The sequence below is a fragment of the Podarcis filfolensis genome (assembly GCF_964270895.1).
Source record: "Podarcis filfolensis genome assembly, chromosome: 4".
Taxonomy (NCBI): domain Eukaryota; kingdom Metazoa; phylum Chordata; class Lepidosauria; order Squamata; family Lacertidae; genus Podarcis; species Podarcis filfolensis.
The window spans coordinates 11,109,144-11,132,177 of record NC_139607.1 but is presented as its reverse complement, the minus strand read 5'-3'; the positions used below and the strand labels follow the sequence as shown (position 1 = coordinate 11,132,177).

General features: G+C 40.8%; 1 protein-coding gene and 1 long non-coding RNA gene across 5 annotated transcripts in view; both read right to left on the bottom strand.

Moving 5' to 3' along the window:
* Positions 1-23,034, bottom strand: part of UGGT2 (UDP-glucose glycoprotein glucosyltransferase 2) — an 80,343-nt gene that overhangs the window by 22,504 nt on the left and 34,805 nt on the right. For all 4 annotated transcript variants that reach the window (XR_014547209.1, XR_014547210.1, XM_083610405.1 and 1 more), the window contains 13 exons: positions 21,990-22,109; positions 18,820-18,905; positions 15,479-15,614; positions 13,718-13,849; positions 12,536-12,697; positions 9,465-9,588; positions 9,277-9,375; positions 6,480-6,574; positions 4,171-4,377; positions 3,802-3,933; positions 2,194-2,321; positions 1,828-1,923; positions 643-748 (listed from right to left, as the gene is read on the bottom strand). Coding sequence is in view for 2 of the 4 variants with exons in the window: in XM_083610405.1 (XP_083466531.1) it covers positions 643-748; positions 1,828-1,923; positions 2,194-2,321; positions 3,802-3,933; positions 4,171-4,377; positions 6,480-6,574; positions 9,277-9,375; positions 9,465-9,588; positions 12,536-12,697; positions 13,718-13,849; positions 15,479-15,614; positions 18,820-18,905; positions 21,990-22,109 (1,623 nt within the window). In the remaining 2 variants the exon portion in view is untranslated. The remainder of the gene's footprint in view (positions 1-642; positions 749-1,827; positions 1,924-2,193; positions 2,322-3,801; positions 3,934-4,170; positions 4,378-6,479; positions 6,575-9,276; positions 9,376-9,464; positions 9,589-12,535; positions 12,698-13,717; positions 13,850-15,478; positions 15,615-18,819; positions 18,906-21,989; positions 22,110-23,034) is intronic.
* LOC310761366 lies at positions 7,917-8,912 on the bottom strand. Its single transcript, XR_014547434.1, has 2 exons — positions 8,784-8,912; positions 7,917-8,399 (listed from the first exon to the last, which is right to left on the bottom strand). It is a non-coding gene; the product is annotated as an uncharacterized lncRNA (long non-coding RNA).

Below are 23,034 nucleotides of genomic sequence, written 5' to 3'. Positions count from 1 at the left end.
ACAACATAATTCCCGACACTTTCATTGTACATATAAATTTATTTGTTTGCAAGTTCTTACACCATACCCAAGTGCAACAGAAGTTTCCCCAGCCACTCTGGGTGGATCTCAACAGAATATTTAAAACATGATAAAACATCAAACATTAAAAACTTCCCTAAACAGGGCTGCCTTCAGATGTCTTCTAAAAGTCAGATAGTTGTTTATTTCCTTGACATCTGATGGGAGGGTGTTCCACAGGGTGGGCACCACCACCAAGAAGGCCCTCAGCCTGGTTCCCTGTAACCTCACTCCTCGCAGTAAGGGAACCACCAGAAGGCCCTTGGAGCTGGACCTCAGTGTCCGGGCTGAACAATGGGGGTGGAGACACGCCTTCAGGTATACAGGACCGAGGCCGTTTAGGGCTTTAAAGGTCAGCACTAACACTCTGAATTGTGCTCGGAAACGTACATATATACATAATCATCTTTTGAAGGAGGTTAGCTTAAAAGAGAGAAGTGGCCCAAAGTTACCCAGTAAATTTCATATTCAAGCTGGTTTGTTCTCTCTCTCTCTCTCTCTCTCTCTCTCCCCAGCATTCTACACAGGTCTTAACTAAATCACAAAGCTGGAATTGCATACAAGAAATCAATATGATCTTACAATCAGTAAATGTGACAGCTTCTGTGCTTCTCTCGACAACGGGTCTACAATGCCAACAACGTCAAAGAAGGGTTCGCTTTTCTGCTCTGGATCTACCTTTAGTACACTGTGGGGAGTAAACACACCCAGTGTTGAGCAAGGTATATAAAAGGGCAAGTATGATTTGTAGGGAGGGCATACACTGGAATTTTATAATATAACCCTTTTGTATTTTTAGAAAGCATGCTCTGGTTCAACAGATATCCCATTGCTTCATAACACACAGCTGATGGCGTGAACTACCTCCAGAGAAAAATATTGTGTCAAGTGGAGGTTTACATCAAGCAATTACAAATCACAGGAAAAAAGACTTTTAAAGTATTTCTTGAAGTGATAGAATATGACTTAAAAGCAGAACCACAATATAAACAGGTTTCCGAACTGAAGAATTTGGGACAAACTAAAGAAAGGGACTTAATCTCAGTTGCCACAGACATAAATAATAATTGCAAAACAACAGAGAAAACCCCCAAACTCCAGTCATTAAGGCATGTCAGAATGTAGCAGTTTATCCATTTCTAAAAGCACGGCTTCATAGGAGTTCTGACTGATATGTTATCAGAACCTTTATTAAATACATCAAGTGCAACCCACAACAAAATGTTTCAGCTTGAAGTGTTCCTGTTTCAGTGTTTTACGCAGTCTGTGATCCTGTCCTTCATTCCCCCTCCCATCCAATTCCTCTGCCAATAGTTAGTCAGCATTTCATGGACTCTGATGATAATTTTTTTCGGTGGGGGGGTCCCCCTTGAGGTCTATTTTACCACCAGTTTTTATGTACTTCTACAAACCTCAGGGCTCTGCTGATACCCCCCCATTCCTGTGCACTGTCTTTGTGGTTTTGACCATGTGAGCCTATCCACACATGCCTGATCAGCAGAGATAAACGAATGCTAAAAGCAGCATCAAGAACATTTATTTTCAGCTCTGAACAATTAAATCAACTATGGTCTTAGATAGCAAAGTTTTTAGATCAAGTTCTATTCTTGGGTATATGTGTGGATTGTTCATTGCCTGTACACATAATAAATCAAGTGCTAGAAAACGTTTCATTAAGTATTGAAACATCTTACGTATCACGCAGATTTCACAACGACGAATGCACTGTGGCAAAAACTAACACGCAACAATTTAGAGGCTTTTTACCTGTGCTTCTCTTTGAGAAAGTCAATATCTCGGCGGACATCACTTTTAGGCAAGGAAGAAAGAAGCGCACTCACTTTCATTGCTAAATTACTGCCGCTAAAGAAAAGAAGAAAAGGGTTTTTTTTCTTCAAGGCAAACAATCAGCTACATTTACCCCCTAAAATATATACCAGGAAGTGTCACCATAACATTCTGAAGGCTTTCAAAAGATGTTAAAACTCAAATGCAAACTGTCAAATTGATTTGGATCTAAAGGAGTGAATGTTCAAAGTCGCATTGCCTTGGCTAGTGAGGAAAGCTCTAGCTACAATCCAAGAGAACCCCACAAAAATATTTTAATATTAAAAAAATTGAATGAAATATTACCGTTTACCACCAAGACCCATTTCCTTGACCAGGGCTTTGACCTTCACTGTTGCCTTACTTAGCGTTACTTGCTCCAACAAGTCAAAGTCTTCTGCGGTCAGTTCATTTTCACGTAGAGGGCCTATTATCTGTTACAAACAAATTAAGACATTGGTGGGGATGGGGGAGGAATGCTACATTTTGCTTTTCAAGGCTTCAAACCAGCATCTGCACCTAGAATGAACCTAGCTGCCAGTGAAACTCGACGTACTTGTGTGTTATATTCTGTGCATTTTGCATGCACTCTTTCATATCGTGTTTGGATGACAAAACGAGAGTGATGATGGCACTGGTGCTTCTTTCCCCTTGTCCCCTTTAGTGTAATGTGCTGGAGCATCATCAGTCATGGGGTAGGATCCCCTGATCCAGAGGCAAGAGCACACAGTGCTGCCTTGGCAGCTAGGCAGTTCACCAATACTCTGTGCAGGCCCACTCACACTCAGGCATGGAAATATTTCCATTCTGGACAACCAAACTGGTTCAGAATCTCACTGTAGACGGTGGCTGCATTTATTACACGATTGCTGACCTGTCAAGGTCACCACCTTCTTAGACCTACTGAATCCTAGGTGAGTATACAATTGTATCACTTCCCTGCGAAGAGGCAAGGAAGTCAGAAGTAAATGGTGCTGTGCCAGCAGCTTCCCTTTTTTATATACCATTGGGTGCTGAGACCGGATGGACTCATTCAGATGAAGGGCTTAGCTGGAGTGGGGAAGACCCATTCAGGCCCTTCTTCATGTGCCTCCTCCTCGAGAGGTCCAGAGGGTGGCAACACGAGAACGGGCCTTCTCTGCAGTGGCTCCCTATCTGTGCAGTGCTCTCCCCAGAGAAGTTTGCCTGGCGCCTTCATTATACATCTTTAGGTACCAGGCAAAATTGCTCCTTTTTAACCAGGCCTTTGGTTGATCTGATTGACATCCTATGCCTTTTTAAAATGTGGGTGGTTTTTTTGGGGGGGTGTTATTGGGTTGTTGTTTTTATTTTGATTACATATATTGTGGTTTTCATGTTGACCTTGTTCTGTGAACCGCCCTGAGACCTCTGGGTATAGGGCAGTATATAAATTCAATAAATAAATAAAAATAAATAGGACCCCAAGCCCAAGTATAATATGTTTGGATGGGGAAGTGGATCCAGCCAGCAGCCTGAATCCTGACCTCCCTCAACCCCTGCAGGACGTTTCAATAATGCAACTGGGGCATCAGGAGAAATGCTGTCCTTTGGGTGATTTGAAATGAAACTCTGTGAGTAAAGGCTCAGAGGTTTGCAGACACCAGCCATCAGCCGTTCAGCAGTGTCTGCTTACAGAAAGGAGCCAGATCTATACCTTCCTGCAAACCCTTATATGTGACATCAGATGTAAGGCATGTGGGCCTGGTTTGGGGAAGATTAGGACCTTGCAGGTAAAACTATGTGCCAAATGATGCCCACAACCAGAGGTTCCCTACTGCTGGTTTGGAATGGTGGATAAGAAGATGCCAGTGAGATGAAAAAAGAGCAAGAGCTGGGCTTTCTCAATAAGCTAAGTGAAGTCAGTCTTACAAACGAGTTTACTTGTTTACTTACCCTGCCATTACTAACAACAGCCATTTGCCCAGGAAGCAGCTTAAGAACCTCCCGACAAAACACCTGGTGAGCCTGAATCACATCGACACCTATCGTGTTGTACTTCTTCTCAAACGCATCGTTATTCATGCCCTAGAACAGAAAAGTAACAAGATGTCTCCCAGGTCAGAAAAGCTAAAACATCTCCCCCAAAGAGAGACTGGGTGTCAAATCCAGCCTGGCAACAGCACTTCCAAACACTTAAATCAGTTTCTCCTTGAATTCACAGTGCAACGGCACCAAATGAGGAAGGCCTTCCTTTAAAATTACTTTGCTATCTTGTACGTTCAGCAAATGCGAAGAGAGTAAAGGGAGTATAAAACTACTAACCGGAACAAGAAGTGTCTTGATTTTAGTTCCCGTAGCGAGAGATCTTGCCGTGTCCTCTTTTAGAATCCGACCGAGGAAGTTTTTCAGACTAGCGTTTTTCTGCGTTAGAAAAGCTGCCAAGATTGCCCTTGCAATGACAGTGTTATCTTCAGTTATTTTCGATGCAGGATTATGCACAACCCCAAGCTGTACATGACTGCTAGTTTTCTGTAAGACACAGATAGAGGTTACATGTTTACTTATTATTACAGTTAATGCCTGCAAGTCCCTCCCAGACCACCAACTCTCTCTCTCTCTTCCTTCAAATCCCTTCTCATAACCCACTTTTCCAATGAAGCCTTTTGATAAACCTGTCAGTCTGCATCTGCAACTGGAGTGAAGCCTAAATACATTCATCCTTCAGTACCCTTGCCTCTCCTTTCCTTGTTATCAACTCTCGTGTTTTCAAAGCAGGTAAGGCTGATGGGGAGATGCTATGAAAAAATGAGAGCAATTGGCTGTGGCTCCCCATATATGCCGAATAAGCTCCCTTTTACACTTTGTTGTGTTTGTCACTGCAAACAATGGTGTACACGCAATAAACAGGCTTGCTGATGAAGTGTGAGTTGGCTCTTCTTTTCTGAGAACGGCATTATAAGCCTATGGAATCGAACCAAGGCTCCATGTAGTCTAGCAATCTAATCTCAACCAACAACAAGTTTCTAGGAAGTTTACGAGCAGGGCATAAATGTTATAGTCCCGCCTCCCTCTCAGTTTGCATTTCTTGGTATAGAAAGTATTGTAGAGATCTTTCCTATTTTAATTAATTCAAGAGGGTTATGGAAGCTTGTGTGTGAGAGAGAGAAACTGGTGCAAGCTGGAAGTTTCTACCTGACACCTAAGTTTCTATTCTGCCTAGAAACAAGCAAAAGGTTCATGATGTTTGGGTTATTCCTTCAGAGAAGTTAAGTACAGCGGGCTTAAACTGGTTCTGTTCTCTCTTTCTGTCAAGGTCATGCTGACTATAAAGGTAGGGCCAGAAGGAACCCGAGTTTCACTTTCTATCTCTCTTTCCTTCTGGTGTAGTGTTCTGTATATAGTATGCTTAGTGTTAAGGTTTTAGTCTTATTGTAAGTTTAAGTTAAGTCTGCTGCAACTGGATTTCTTATGGACAGTGCCAATCCTGAATGTATTGTATTTGTGACCATTATGCTTATTTGCCTTAAGTAGCAGTAAAGCTCTGCTGGATGAAATATTAATTGCCTCTGGTCTATTTCTTTGGGAATCCTGCAACGTAAGTTTTTACTCTGCTAACTATATGTCGGAGTTCTGCTCTGCATCAGTAATGAGTAGAATTTATGTTACTCCCTGCACTCAAGTATCCAAAATGCTGAACCTTATGGATAGTTCATGCATGTAATGCAGAATTTAGAACTGTTACGGTGGGAGCAGCCAAGATATAGTGTTGGGTCCAGACAAAGTTAGCTATATATTAGTCCAGTTGAAAGCAATGGGACTTACGCTGGTCACAATTAACTAGTCCCGTTGAATTTAATCACTGACCTGAAATCTTATATAGCATATAAAAGGTGGTATATTCTGAACAATCAAGCCAACAAAGACAAATGTGACTAAAGCACACTACCTTAGTTTGGATCCAACTCAAAAGATGCCAGCTTATCTTTTAGAGCAGGAGGCTGCAATGGCTGTTTTCCTGAACATTATGAAAGTCCAGGAAAAATATCAGTTTGGCACAGTAAAACCAGATTTATAGGACAGTTATTTACTCTGGAAGTGTCAGATACTTTAAAATTTTATTTATTTAGGCAACCATTCGGTTCATCCCAAATGCAGAAATGGGCATGCACTGCTCAGTATGGAGACTGGATCATTCCCATAATCATTTCCTTCCTTCCTTATTAGATACACTCTTGCTAAATGAAGGGTTTGGGTGCTGACATAGTAAACTGCATGCATATAATGAGCTTGTACCATTACATATAATACAGAGATGTCAAAAGAAGTCAGCATCTTTCATCTGGCCTATTTCTTCCAACTCTCTTTGGCTTTTTCAGTCCAATTCCTTGCCAGCTTTGAGAATTGTTCAGTAGCTAATACTTCCATAAGCTTGCCTTTTCCTTAAAACTTTTTATTTTATTTTATTTGATGGAAAAGAGATAAATTATTAGGTTAGCAAGACCCATTCCATAGTGATCAAATACTGTTGCTGTTATTTATGTTTCCATCACCATCCTCCTTCAGAGCCTTGCTGAGAGAGATTACCCGGCTGCACTCATACTATGCGGACACAGGAATTTTACGGCACTGACCAGGTATTTCAGGGCATTTGAAAGCAGTTGTCTCCCATCTGGGTTATCAAAATCAGCAACAATCCATATGGTGCCTGGGTATACTACATCTTCATCTAAAAGAAGAAAAGGGAGGGAAAGAACCCAGATTGAACATTTTCACTTTTCAACATTAAAAAAAATAAATAAAAAGGGAAGTGCATGAACAAGAGTGCACTGACAGAACAGAAGCGTGGATTGCTGCATACAGTGGTACCTCGGGTTAAGAACGTAATTCATTCCGGAGGTCCGTTCTTAACCTGAAACTGTTCTTAACCTGAGGTACCACTTTAGCTAATGGGGCCTCCCGCTGCCGCCGTGCGATTTATGTTCTCATCCTGAAGCAAAGTTCTTAACCTGAGGTACTATTTCTGGGTTAGCGGAGTCTGTAACCTGAAGCGTCTGTAACCTGAAGCGTCTGTAGCCTGAGGTACCACTGTACAGAGCTATTTTTAAATATGCTAGTAAGTATTTGGGGCAGCACCGCTCACCCCATGTTCTTACAATAATGTGACATATGACTGAAGCAGCAAGGAGAGGGCAGGACGCTGCCCCTACTGGACCCACCCCTTGCCTGAATGTCTGAATCAGATAGCCTAGTCTACAAGCGTAGGTCCCTCGCATGATTCAATGATTCTAAATCATCTTCAGAGCTGGTGCACGCACCGAACTTCAGCCCCAAAGTGCAGCTGCCAGGGGGTGGGTCTGGCAGGGGATGCACCAGAACGGCCATTGAGCACGGCCCCACTCTCCCCATTGCACGACAGGAGGGAGAAACGACTGCAGAAGGCTTATGTACTTAAGTCTTATTCCTGGCACAAATATAATGCCGAACTATGATTAGCTCTACAAAGGGAGGAATGCCATGCAAGAGGAGGAGGAAGTATTGTGCAGCCGACATCTCCTCACTAAGTGCACAGCACGCCAACTGAAGTAGCCATTGTCACTGACTGGGAATGCTGTATCTCGACCAAGCCAATTTAAGAGCCAGTTGTTAAATCCGTGTTCAAAATCAATTGCACACATTGGGACAGAATGTGGCTGATACGACATTAACAGATGCCCCATGTGTGGGATAACCAGTCGCATATAACGAACATGCTTAAGTCTAATCAATGCATGAAGGGGTTAATACCATAGAGTTAACTGTCCTGCCAGGCTTAGCTAGGTCCATTTCCCCTCACCTTTGTAGAAACTACCGGTAGGTAATCAAGCCTTTGTTCTTCCCAGTCTACCTGAGAAGCTCAGCACTTGAAGAGGTTTGAGGTGGTTGCTCCAGCCCAAGCACATGTCTCTCACAAGCCACTCTTGAGTTCTTATACTAATAATTTAGGAACTTTCACCATTTTGTAACTAAGCTAAGTTTTACTGCCTGTAAAACTTTTCTGAAGCATCTGAATCTTTTCTTTTTTAATACGATTTTTATTAAATTTTCTGTTTTACAATTTCAGATAAACACTTAACATACTTAAGATATCAATGACTTCCCTTCTTCTCTTTCCATGGTTCATTTTACACATCTTATATCCCTGCATATTTTACAAAAACTATACCAATTGGCTTTCCATTATTACATCCAACAAAACTTATTTTACACTGTTGAATTTATCTTAATGCTGCCAGCGTTTTCAGCTGTACACAATTATTTTCCATTTATTCAATAAATGTGAAGCACATGAATCTGACCTTTGGAGAGTTGTAAGTAAACAATTTTTTAAACTTACCAAACATGTGGCCTTTTCTTATGCTAGGGGGAAGAGGAAAACTTTGGAAAGAAAATTTTTAGGGAACATTTTGGAACTCACTTGGAGGGGCATATTTTAAAGGTCTAACAGGCTATATTTCCACGCTTTACTTTGCTGCGTATTTTGTGGTTTTAAATCTCTGCTGGGGTTCTCTTACCTAAGAGTAAAGTAAAGGTAAAGGTACCCCTGCCCGTCCGGGCCAGTCGTGTCCGACTCTGGGGTTGCGTGCTCATCTCGCTCTAGAGGCCGTGAGCCGGCGCCGTCCGAAGACACTTCCGGGTCACGTGGCCAGCGTGACGAAGCTGCAGCTGGCGAGCCTGCACCAGCGCAGCACACGGAAACGCTGTTTACCTTCCCGCTATAAAGCGGTCCCTATTTATCTACTTGCACTTAAGAGTGCTTTCGAACTGCTAGGTGGGCAGGAGCTGGGACCGAACGACGGGAGCTCACCCCGCCGTGGGGATTCGAACCGCCGACCATACGATTGGCAAGTCCTAGGCACTGAGGTTTTACCCACAGCGCCACCCGCGTCCCTAAGTACCTAAGAGTACTTGACCCAAATTTGGATCTTGTTATATTTAAGTTACATTTAAGGATCTTGTTATATTTGAATTATATTGAATCAAATTACCGTATTTTTCACTCTATAAGATGCACCAGACCATAAGACGCACCTAGTTTTGGGAGGAGGAAAGCAAGAAAAAAAACTTTATGAATTTCTGAAGCCAGAACAACAAGAGGGATTGCTGCACAGCGAAAGCAGCGATCCCTCTTGCTGTTCTGGCTTCTGGGATAGCTGCGCAGCCTGCATTGGTTCCATAAGACGCACACACATTTCCCCTTACTTTTTAGGAGGGAAAAAGTGAGTTTTATAGAGCAAAAAATACGGTATATTGCATGTATATTTGAGGGTTTTTTATGTAGCTTAAAGCAACAATACAATGTTATAACTAATCTTGGTAAACCATTCAGCTTGCATCAGACATTGCTCTATGAATGTTTCATAACAACAGTTAAACAAAAACAAAATGTACCTTTCCTTGTAACATACTTCATGTTTTCTGAAATAACGAAAGTCTTATCTTGAGAGTCCAAGAAGGAAAAAGTTGAGAAATCGTTTGTATCTATAGGCACTGCAAAAATTAAAACGTGGCTTGTTAATATCAAGTATGAAATCAAACTTAGGGCTGACAGAAAGAAAAGAAGCAGTACTTGGGTTTACCTGATGGGGATGCAAAGTTCAAATATCTTCTTTGAGGATCAAGAATCTTGTCATGTATATGTGAAACTACATTCTGTTGCTCCATGATGAAGTCAACTGCATTTGTATGGTCATTCAGCACGCCCTGAAAGGAAAACAACAGTGGAAACAGGAAGAAATCCCGACGAAAGAAGAATGGAGAATGAAGTTGATGGAATACGCAGAATTAGACAAGCTAACGGGGAGAATTCGGAACCGGCGAGACCAGAGATTTACCGAGGATGGGAATAAATTTACAGAGTATATTAAGAATATATGTGAAGGTCAATTAACGTTTGTAGGTGTTCAAGAAGCTCTGTGATAATAATGGAAAGAAATATTGTTTTATAATAATTGTTAAGATTAATTTGGTTAATATATATATATATATATATATATATATATATATATATATATATAGATGCAAGAAATGTGAATAACTGTGAAAACATGAAAATTTCCAGATAGACTGAAGGAAGTCTGAAAGTGGAAAGATTAGAATTGGATGTATAATTCAAATGGAATGTTTTTTTTTATTATTGTTAAATTTGAAAATTTTATAAATAAAAAATTTTAAACAAAGTATTACGAAAGAAAAGAAAGGAAAACAACAGCGGGTTTGTTCAGTTTCCGCACCACTCAATAACTTTAGATCGTTCTATTGGTACCTATTTGAAAAGTACCAGTGCCTGTAAAAGGTCATTGGGGTGGCTAACAACTCCAACTTGTGGTCAAAGGCAGGAAGAGAACTTCCCAGAAGTAGGCAGCTCCTATAACCCAGTTTGCATATTCACCAATTTTATTGGAATTTTATACCAACACTAAAAAGGAGGGGGGAAATGCATACTATCTTGATAAAAAATAACGAGCTAAATAAAAGAGCTACCAGTGCTTGAAAAATATAGGACACCTAGCCAGTGTGGTGTAGTGGTTAAGAGTGGTAGTCTCGTAATCTGGTGAACTGGGTTCACTTCCCCGCTCCTCCACATGCAGCTGCTGGATGACCTTGGGCCAGTCACACTTCTCTGAAGTCTCTCAGCCCCACTCACCTCACAGAGTGTTTGTTGTGGGGGAGGAAGGGAAAGGAGAAGGTTAGCCGCTTTGTGACTCCTTAAAGGGAGTGAAAGGCGGGATATCAAGTCCAAACTCTTCTTCTTCCTAAGGGGGGGGGGTGAATTTCAAAACTGAGGTGAAGTCCTGCTGTGTAAGGTGAACTGCCTCCCCTCAGTGGCGTTTTTCAGTTGAGCATCCCCATCTTTGTGGGGGAGAAATTTGGAGACTAGAGACTGGGGTGTCAGCTGCTGGCAGCTTCCAAGAGTCCATAAATTCAGGCTCTAGACTATAATACACGTTAGCCCAAGATATCTTTTTTTATAATGAAGGTGAATCCTGTTATTTTAAAAAAATGGAAAAGACGCTAGAATGGATTTGGGTTCAATCAGCACTCCTTCTCCCTTAAGTGGCGTTGGGTTGGCTCTGCAGAAGGGCTATTGAGGAAGAGCGGCCAGAGTTGTGAATAGCAGTGTCATATAGAGGGAGTTATAAAAGAGGTGATGCGAAACTTGAGACCCCTCAATCTTTAACATGAGACCCGTCAACCCAGTCTCCATCATCATATTCTGGACTAACAACTGAGTCACGTGGGTCAGCCCCTGGTGTTGGTAATAAGGTTGTCTGAAATCAGTACAAAATGATCAGAAGATTGTGGAGCAATTTCTCCAGGGAAGAATGCCATCTATGAAGCAGAGTCTTAGAACACACCTGCTTATATAATTTTGTGAAGGCCTTTATGTCAGGAAGCTAATAGGAAAACAGCCTTAGGTTGACCATTACGTTCAGAAGGAGATGGAGGGTGGGAAGGAGTCAAAGTTTGTCCCCATGTTCAGAGGAAACTTCTCCCAGAAATGCCTCTTTGGTTAATTTGTCTCTGAACATCAGCATTAAGCTTAAAAGCATGTGGGATGGGTTGGCCGGTGGACTGCAAAGAGTTAGGGAAAGGGAGAGTTAATAATAATAATTTTTTGACCAGGGGGAATCGGTGACTCCTTAAAAACTCCTCATTGTCTGGAGGCTCAGGTAGAATAAAGCATTTCTAAGAGCTCACACTGTTCTGTGTAGCCTCTCCAGGAATCTTCTCTGCTTCTCAGATGAAGAAGGAAATAAGTGGTTAAACAAGCTTCAAGTGGATGCTCCTAAGAAAGCGTGGATCTTAATGATTCATTTCCCAGGTATTGGGATCACCTGGCTTCCTGCTCTGAAGGTTTCATGGCTTGCACAGCAATGCTAATGGCCTGCTCCTGCTCTGCTGGCTCCAGGTCCTTGCCCTTTTTCAAGTGCCTTGCAAGCTACAATGCAGCTGCCAGAGGCAGAAATTGTGGGCTCATTTGCTGTCATTCTCCCTTCCCAGAGATGCAACAAGCAGGTGTTGGGGTGCCAGTATAACACACACCTCCAGCCAGGCGCCGTGGATCCAGAGCGGGTTGTGAGGAGCTTTGCAAAGGGCAAAAAAATACATTGTACTCCACTTCCGCCTTCCGCTAAAACAACCACAGGGAGAATAGGAAAGAAGGGAAGGCAAGAAACAGCCAAGCAGATAAGGCAAATGGGGCTTTTACTGTTGTTATTATGATTAGAATGGGCAAAAGACAGAGGTTACTGTGAAGAAAAAGGCGAGGAAGGAAAAAGTGAAGTCAGGAAGGTGGTTAGAACATCACACACAAATTATTCAATCATTTGAAGAAAAGGATAGTGGGGAGAAATGTCTTCTTATCCAGTCCACATTTTTGTAGCAACATTTGTCTTCATACTGTGGCTCCAAGCATCTCAAGGATTAACAAGGGCTTAGTTAAATTCTAAAGCATGGATAATAATTATATATTAGGTTTCAAAATCATGACTGCAAATTAAAATAATGATGCCATTTAGGTTTTCACAAGATTAATTCCAAACCGCCTCGTTATAAAAAATGTAGAACATAAGCACAACTTAAGCAATCGACTAGCCATTATTTCACTGAGCATTTGCTTAAAAATAAAATAAAATGCGAAACATACCAAGAACACTGCCCGCTGGAAGGACTCTGTGGCATCCATGATCTTCACCAGAGAGGTTTGCAGCTCTGCTAGATTCATCTCTTTTCTGTTAAAGGGCACACCATTAAAGAGAGCTTGAGGCAATGGACCCAGGCCAGTCTTCTTATAAAACATCGCTCCTGCCTAGATGGAGCAAAGATGTCCCAATTATATAGAGCCGACTGTGGAAAAGTAGTGATTAGATATCAAGAGAAAATGAACACAAACATCTATGCATCGCTTGCTGGGACAGGTGAGGAGCAAAGTGATTTATTATTCCTTTACAACTTTTCAAACAGTTATTTTAAAGGCAGGGGGACTGGCAATCGCCGGCTGAGAACATGATTTCCTGAAACAATGCATTAACAGTATTTGGGTTGAATTCAGGTTAAGTTAGTTGAACTCAGTTCCCACTGGAATCAATGGGACAAGTCAAGACTAACACGAACACAAATTTCAATGAAAACTAGGTTTAACTAACTTCTTCTCTATCCAACCCTCTGGATTTCATTTAGACCTGCAGATTAGTTGACAGCAATAGAATACTTCATATATTTATTCTTTCAAATCAATGCATTGATGAAAATATGGAAAGCTGGTTGAACATGCACTGTCATAGGTGAAAAAAGATCTCATGACAGGCAAGTCAAACAAGGTAACGTCACTGTTTTGAATGATAGCTGCCTATCTGCCTTTCCTGCTTACTTACAAAGCCAAGCATCAAGTTGAATTTACAGAAGTGGATTCAGGATGACTAACACTGCAATCCTATGCACGGCGGCTCAAAAGCAAGTCCCACTGAGCTCAATGGGGCATGCCTCCCAGGTGACCGAGATGCTGCCTGTAAAATGTATTAGGATAATGTTGTTTTCTGTTTCCCTGTTGACCCTCAAACAACAGAGCCTATAAGACTCATTTTAGAAGATACATCCACACAACTGATCCTGGCCGTTTCCTGCATTACAGCACCAATGACGCTTTGCCGATATTCCAGATTCTGTGGCATAGGTATTGTGGGAAGTGAAATATTGTACCCCCTCAAACATCTGATATTCCAAAACCTCAGTATTCAATGCCCGTGGATTTGTGCCACTTTCCCAAAACTTAAAAAAATGATTTATTTATTTTTTGGTACATCCTCTTGCAACTCTGTACTGTTCCTACCTGTCTGTTCTCATCATAATCAGAATCGACACCCAAGATATCTTGCAAGTCAGCATGAGGAAATCCTGTGACAAGAAAACGCTTCACATGCCCCACAGAAAGTACACCTCCCTCTTCTACTTCATGGTACATCTAATTAAAAGAGAGAGAGGAACAGATAAAGAAATGTGATCACCCATTCTACTGATGTATTCATATTATATTAAATTTTTATTGCCAAGCTGCAAGTGGATTTTAAAGGCTCCTGCCGCCCAATCACAGGCCCATCTAGCTCATTTTATTACCGGGTTTTTCAGCAGTAACCAAGAGACGGCACACTTTAATGCCTCCGCCAATTAAACTTCAATGAACTTTCACTCTTAAACTCATCCATCATATGCATTTCTGGGCACTTAGGGGAAAAGGAGAAATTCAGGAGAGAGAATAAAACCACCCTTTATTTTCTGCACAATTACATGCATCCATCTCACATCCTTCCAGTACCCAGCCATGAAATGCGTCAAGAAAGCAAAGCAAATATTTACATAATAAAGCTGTCTTGTTGCCTACTCTCTTCCAGAAGCCCAGAAATATGAGTAAACTGCTAAATATGCAGTCATGTTAGAAATATCACAGCTTAGCCGTCAGAGCTATTTAAGGGAAGACAAGTAGGGAGGCATAAAACCTCACAGCTATAAATTAGCCGCTAATAAAGTTAGGTTAGAAATGGGGAGATTTCTATTACTAGCACATAATTCTAGGACAGCCTCCCTAGAACAGCTTTGGGAGCAAGGAGTCCTGACGGCTTCATGAGAGTGTTAGATAAAATTAAAGAGCTAGGCTTTCATGATTTTATTCTGCGAGCATCAGTTTAACCCGCGCTTAAGCACCTGGAATTTACCTTCCTCCTCCAGGGTTCCTGTTAAGCAGGAGTGCACCAACTTTCTCAAATCCATATATTTAGCGTTTCTCCCCTTAACAATCCCAAACTGGTGGGCAGAAGCCATTTACACCAGGGGGTCAGGAAGTCTTTCAGCCCGACAACCAGATTACTAGTGTGGAAAGCTCTTTGCGGGACGGGGTGTGTGTGTGTGTGTGTGTGTGTGTGTTGCATTTCAGCAGTGGGTGGTACCACACCCCAAAAGTGGGCAGGGCCAGACAAGAACACAAAAACAAACACAGCTCTTACTGGCCTGGCAAAAGCACTAAAGGATGGATGTTAAATATGTTTCATAATAATGCCTAACACTGAATTCACCATCTCCCCCCTTTTTTTTTTTACTATCATCTACCTGAATTCAGTTCCGTGTTTTCCAGTTTAACAACAGTTGGGTTAAGAGTAAGGAAATTCTAATCTGCCTCCACACACACACACACCCCGGGCTTGCCTAGCGATTCTTTAGGTTTCCTTTGCTTTCACCTGTGCCGCATTTCTCCGTTTGCATGAGTCATCTGAAGCTAGCTGAGACTTCCTGCTTATATGTCTCAATTGCACGCACTGAGTTGGGGGCGTGCGTCTCTATCTTGAGGCAGGCAGCTGAATTTTATGTTTTTGGCCCATTCAGGCTAAGATCTGTGCCAAAAGGCACATGGATCTGCATCCATCCCCGCCCCACCAGGAAAGCTTGGCAACGATGAGAACAAAACATCTTACGGAAAAGTATTTTAAAAAAATAAATGCATTTAAATAGTATGCCCCGTGACTACTTTGTAAATGTAGAAAAATTAAGGTAACCTTGGGGAAAAAAAGGATTGTTTTAAAAATATTTTACAAGCACTAACTCTCGTCATGGCAGTAAAAGCCGCAGGGATATCCATTTCATCTGCAACGAAGTTAAAAGCTCTCCATAAAGCTACACCTGCATTCTTGTTTCCGTCAACGACTTCATCGGTATTTAGGACGAAAACAAACCCAATTCTGTTCAGAAAAGAAATGAAAATTCTGTAAGAGTTGCACCATTTTATAAAACCACATTAAAGGCAGATTATAGACACGTTGCATGTGAATCCAAACAGCAAGAATAAACTGGCAACTTTCAAAATATTAAAGTGAGTGGCAGTGGCCTACAGCAAATAAAAGCAATTTAATTGTTATGAAACCATCTACCATTAGTGACGTTGACTGTGCAGGCAGTGAAAGAGGTAAACTGGAGGACTAGATAGCCTAGACCTGCTTAGAGAAAGGTTTTAGGGTTACCTTTCTGTGTGAGCTCAATCCAATTATGACATCTGACTGCAGATAGCTCTCATGTAGCTATAGGTTCATGGGAGATTTTGCCTGCTAGTTAGACTGCTGACCAGAAGATATCAAAAATACAAAAGAATCTTTTGGGTAAGAAACATAGTTTCCTACTACAGAAAATATTCTAAGTGATGGAGATAAACAGATATTCATACAGGCTAAAGAGCATTTTCCAGATTAATGGGACTTCACTCTAGAATAAGATAGTTCTGAAGTAGAAATAAATTGTCCCAACAAATTGCCTTCACCACATCATTTGTGAAGTAAACTTCCTAGCTTTCCTATTCATCAAACACAGATACCGGAAGAACTGGACCCTCCTCCGAGGTCGTCCTTTATCCCTGATTTTGCTGATGGTTCAGGTCCTAACGTGATCTTTACTTCTGCTGAGAAACCTTATCTCCTACCTTGACCTCTCAAAACAGATGCCCATGTCCTATTCAAAACCACACTATCAAAATCATGTCTGCACATTTTCTTTTTTTAATATGATTTTTATTATATTTTCTGTTTTACAAATTCAGATAAACATTTTACATACTTAAGATATCAATGACTTCCCTTCTTCTCTTTCCATGGTTTATTTTGCATATCTTATAACCCTGCATATTTTACAGAAGCTATACCAATCGGTTTTCCATTATTACATCCATCAAAACTTATTTACACTGTTGAATTTATCTTAATGCTGCCAGCGTTTTCAGCTGTACACACTTATTTTCCATATATTCAATAAACGTTTTCCAATCTTCTTTAAATGTATGTTCTTCTTGTTCTCTTATTCTACACTTTAAGTCTGCAAGTTATGCATATTCTGTCAACCTAAGTTGCCAATCTGGACCTCCCTCATTTTCCATTTTGCAGCTAACAAAACATGGGCTGGAGTTGTTGCATACAGAAATAACCTTTTCTGAGGTTTAAAAAAAATGTCCGCACATTTTCAGTCTTTAACTGACCTGGCACTCTGCATTCCTTATTCCCCCTGAACATCTATGATTTATCTCACTTGATGCCAACAGTTTTATATCAGCACAGTAATTCTCCAGTAGCCAAGATTCCTGCCCTTTTACCTAGACTCTCCAGTTCCTGGTATCCCTTCCCTCCTAACTTTAGCTAACTCTTCTCTGCAAGTCTGTACTTGGTAGTTCCTAAGCATCTTTACTGTGAAATTCTGCTTGTCCCATCCGCCAGCAGCAATAAGCATTTTAAAACAGAATATCAAGCACAGCTTTCCAGACTGAATCCTAGTTTTCTATGGTGATTCTATTGAGAACAAATCCAAAGTAATATCAACAATTCCCCACTGATAAAACAAAATACTGTGAGAGGAGATCAAGGTTCATCTAATCTAGCTTTCTGGTCACATGTGCTTCTGGAAGCTTCCATCAAATCTATGGAGTTATTTCCTTCTCAATGGCATCTTCCATTATCATGGCCATTATTTAATTTTCTGGCAACGAAATCAGATCTCTAGCAGATTATATGACAAGGGTTGTACATCTCCTTTTTGCATAAATACTACATGCTCAGCTGAATCAATTGCCGTGGGGAAGGGACACTGCAAAAGTAATCCAGGAAAATTAAAGGGTTCCATCTGGATTGGGGGGGTTTCTGTAACGTGTCCCCAATGTAATTAAAGCCCATCAGTGGTGAATTTATACTGGATTTCAGTAGAGTTACAGGACATGCACTGATTGGAAGCAAAGTAGTATATCCGTCCTGAAACTCTTGCAGTTGCAAACAGTATTTCTGTATTTACCTAATACAGTTTAAGCACTGGTTGATTGTGGAAAACCTCAAAAGTGGAAGGCCCAGTGGGGGTCTAGCTTGCTTCATCTCTACAGCATTAAACGCAACTACAACACCTATAACCCCATGTAATCCATTTGCAACTGCTGTCCTGGTTAAAGTACGGAAAGCTTTAATGCTGTTTAACGCGGATTAAAGTTTCCATACCAAAAAAAAAATCTACTATAAATGCTATCTGGACAGAATTAGAGAATTACATAGAATCCCTGGAACCCATCAAAGCTGTTTACATTCTTTTAAATTGCTTTTTAATTGTTTATTTCTTTAAAAAAACGATGTTTAAAATTGTTTTTAACTGGTTTGTATAGCCAATGACCTTTTAAAATGTGCTGGGGTGGGTGGGGATTAATTTGGTAGTTTCTGTTTTTATTTTGATTATATATTCTGTGCTTTTCTATTGTTATTTTATCCTGTGAACCGCCCTCAGACCTGCGGGTATAGGATGGCATATAAATTAAAATGAATGAATGAATAAATAAATAAATAAATGATAAAACAATTAAGGTAAATCCACAACCCATCTTTAAAACATACAAAGTTAAAATACTAAAATTGATTAAAATTATCTCAACTTTTAAAGCAACTGCTTAGGTTTGTCCAAACCAGAGCTTTCCAAACTTTTCATGTTGGTGACACACTTTTCGGACATGCAACATTTAGCGACACAGTAATTCAGCTTTACTGGCAAACCGGAGGTTAAACTAACTGCTTACAAGAGATACGGACACATATACAAAATGTATGGGGACACACCTACACACTGCAGCCAACACACTAACATGTAGCGACACAGTTTGGAAATAATGTTTTTAACAGGTGCCAAAAAGAGTTCAGTGAAGGCCTGATCTCAATAGGCAGGGAGCTCCAAAGTGCAGGTGCTGCCATACTAAACAAAGGATTGAAAGGATTTTTACTGCCCTTACCCTATCATGAGCACAAATAATCGTGAACACGCAATTAAGAGAATGGCTGGAAGGGCTTCAAGGGTCACCACACATGTCATTTACACAAGACTGTACGCCAATGTACACCATCATGTATAAGAAACATATCTGCCCATATTTCAACTTACCTAAGAGGCACCTTTTGAAAGTAGAATACTTCTACAAGTTTCATGAAGTGAGCTGCTTCTTCTTGCATAGGATCAATAAAGATGACCTGACGGGAGAAGAGAATCCTTAGGCCCAATATCATTCCCTATACTTTCTCTGCTCTTTTCCTTTGCAGACTTAAGAGGCCCAAAGGAACACACTGAGGTAGCATATCTGTTCTAGACTGTATGATTCCAGGCCGCAAATTTGGGCTCACACAACTGAATTATCTCCCACAAAAAAATTGATGTACAGCCGACATTTAGCCCAGCAAAATCACCTGACGTACTTGTAGGCTATGTGGAGAATTTTCTTGTATGAGGGACATTCCCAAAATGTGTACAGTGGTACCTCCGGTTATGAACTTAATTCGTTCCAGAGGTCCGTTCTTAACTCTAAACTGTTCTTATCCTGAGGCGCGCTTTCGCCAATGGGGCCTCCTGCTGCGCATGCGCCGCTGACATGAGACTTCCGCTCGCATCCCGGGGCAAAGTTTGCTACTAGGAGCAACTACTTCTGGGTTAGCGGAACTTGTTACCCAAACGGTGTGTAAGGAGGACGGTACGTAACCCGTGGTTCCACTGTACTGTCATCCACACCGTGAAATGGTACAGCCCATACACAGATTTATCACTTCAGTGAGAGCTACTAGTTCAAAGATGTCAGGAAAAAGTAAGCACATCCCTAGTAATAGCTAGGGGAAATGGAAAGATAAAAGCCCATTTATATACTTGAATGCAACTTTAGAATTTATGCATTTGTAGCAAAAGTCTGGGTGATAAACAGTAGCAGATTTGTCATTTTGAATTTTGTTCACAACCTCCCAAAATGTATATGCTTACCGCTTCCTGCGGCAAACCTTTGATGAATGCCACTTTTGCAGGGGGTGGTGAGAATACTTAAAATATGTATATCTACATTTTGTCTACAAATATTTTACACCCTGGAAAAGTTATTACTCTAGGTTGCTGTATTTTTTATTTTCATTTTGTTGTTGTTACTGAATATCTTAGATGGCAACTTTTCATCTTACGCATTACATAGCCAAGAAGCTGAACCTAAATAAAGGAGCCAAGATTTTAAAACTTTGGAGGTGAATTCTTACAATGGCATATACTAATTTGGCCACAGACATCAACACACAACAATCTGGCTAGCAAAGTGACTGCACTGGTTCTCTCAGCAACAACCTTTTCAAATATGTGCAGGCAGTTATCAATCAGCTTGGCCAAGGATGAACTTATCATGCTAAAAAGAAATAAGTTGTGTCATGTTAGCTGTATCAGGATTTAATGCAGTATTCCAGACAGACAACAGTAGGCTCTCTCACAGTAAAGTGTACTTAAATTAAAAGCCTAATCACAAGGAGGAACAGAAGGATAAATTGAGTTCTAGTGTCTAAAAGCCAATCAGCCATAGAGGTGCACATTTTAATTTCGCTTTCTTCTGTGAAAACACTAACAGAAAGGATATGGAGCATGTCTGTTGTAGCTTAAGAAAGAGTTGCTCTCAGTGTGTGTCTCTCCACACAACTACTTTATTTAAGTTAGCAGCAGTTAGGCAATGATGTAGGTTGTTTCTCCCAGAAGATGGCATCTAGACTTGAATCATGAGATAGTGTATTAATTAGGTATTTTGATGGCTTTTGCTGATCCCAGAAATTCATATTCACATTTCGCTTCTAAAAGTGCAATGGCAGCTTTCACAGTCAAAAGAAGCCTAGCTTTTACCATACGTTCTGAACATGTTGCTGGGATAAGGTTAGAATTTTTGGAAATCAACTCTGATGGTAATGGTTTCAGCAGGTAGAAAATAAGAATAATCAGCTAAAGAGGTTCTGAAATGCTGAACACACTGCCAAAATCTCAGATAAAATGTGCTTGTATAAATTCAGTTATATATCAGAACACTTCAGGATACTCAGGACCACAGGGGGCTGATTCCTAAGTTCCTGTTGTGGCACAAGAGATGCCTCTTCCATGTAGCCAAATCCCATACCACACTGGTATACTCTTTAATCAGGAATTCCTTGAGCAGTACAAAAGATGCTGTAATAACCAGAGGGCTGCATGCTGTAATGGCACGGGACAGATCAGCCCACAAATATGAAACTGATGAGGTACATGCATTTTACAGTTCAATGGTTCCAATTTTCTGGCTGCTTATCTTGGTATGAATGAATAAAACACATACAGATTGCAACTTCAGTTTAGGGCAGCTTATACAAAGCATTTATGTCATGTCCCAAACCCCAGCAGAGGCCAAACTTCTGACACAGCGGAGGAGAAACCAGGTGGATCAACACAACCAGCAAAGCACACCCTGAGCTTGTCAAGTCAGGAGCCCCTTGGCTCAGAGACTCCTGAATGAAGACTCCAATAAACAATATTTTCTTAAATATATTCTCCTGCTGCCCACTTTCAGACTAGTGCCGGATCATAAGGTCGGCCAATACACAAGCTGGCAACTGACCAAGAGGCAACTGAGTGCTAGGTTCCCAAGCCAGAAGATTTTCCCTTTAGGGTTCTCCACTTTTGAGAAAGGAGGTGGAGCCCAGGAGGTGCAGTCTGGCGAAAGAGAGGTAAAAGCTGTGATTCTGATAACAGAAAAAAGTATATACCGTATTATTCCATGTGTAAGACGCCCCCATGTATAAGACGCCCCCTATTTCTGGGCAGCAGCCAATCCCACGTGCCCCCAATGCACTACCTGTGTATAAGGCACCTCCCCTCCAATTTTAAGTCTTCAATTTTTAGGAAAAAAACCTAGTCTTATACATGGAAAAGTACGGTACTCTGAACTATCCAAGGTCCTCCAAGTCCAGCCTGATCTTATCTGCCTGCAGCTCCAAGCTTTTGCTACTTGGGAATACACTGCCAGGAGAGAAACATTTAAAGATGTCTTATCATATCCATTTTCTAGTCAGATGCAAACATCACCTTTTCAGAGTCTTCACGGATACACCAACACAGCTATACATATTTTGCACACAAGCAAGTGAAACAATCTTAAATGACATACACAGACATGTGGATTGCTGCCCAGAGGGTGGTGAGGGCTCAAGGGCTTTTCCATGACCTCCATGCAGAAGACCCTAATCTCAAAATAAACAAATATATAAATAAGTTTGGCCAGTACCCCCAATACATACCATGTTATATAGATTGCGCCGAATCTGCCGCATCATTCCTGCATATGCTGGTTTAAGAAGTTCCTGAAAACTTGTAGGCCACTTGTCATAGATGTGATCTGTTTCTAAGTCATTGATCCACTGAAACACAGAAGTGATTGCCAGAGTTACCATTAAAACCAAACAGTATAACCAGTTACATGATGACAACATACTCACATGGCTGTAAGGCTGACGTCTTAAGCACATTAAGTGCTTCTTTGTTACCTCAGCTACATGGGAATTAGCTTTCCCTAAGTAACCAATCACATAGTTGGGAGAACATTTAAAAACGTAACCATGTAGGTAAGGACCAATTGCAAGAGTCCTCCTGACCATGAAATTCTGTGGGAAAGACTGAAGTTCCTGGCCTCTATTTTACGTATTTTATGTTTAGGGAAGCTTTTCATGTTTGATGGATTAGTGTATTTTAATATTTTGTTGGAAGCCGCCGAGCAGATGGGTGGGGTATACATTTATTATTATTATTATTATTATTATTATTATTATTATTATTATTACACACTTGCCTGAGAAGTAAGTATCATTTACTACAATGGGACTTACTTCTGAAAAACAACTTCAGTGTGACTCTGTTAACACTCATAAATAAATGTGTTCGGTTTAGGTATCAGATATTTCAACAAAAAGGGAAAGGGATAAAGAGGGGTCATAATTTCTTTGTAAGACAAAAGTAAAACAATAGAGTATATTATCTGATATGCCAAACAGTGTTACTGCTTAAAGTTTTCTCTCGTCTAACTTAATATGGTGCTAAAAAGGATTTTCAAAGCTTAAGAAGCACTTTATAGACTTTCTCCCTTCAGGGAACACTTTCATTGACTTGTCTGCCAGAGAATACTTGATAAATTTCACTTGGAACCCTGCCTTGCACAATACATTGCAAAAGATTCTGATGGCTGTTCTAGAGTATGCATTCATTTCACAACAGAACTTTTCAGGGTTGTTGAACTGGAAGTATAGACTGGGTTCATACCATGGTATGTGCTAACCATGGTTAAGAATC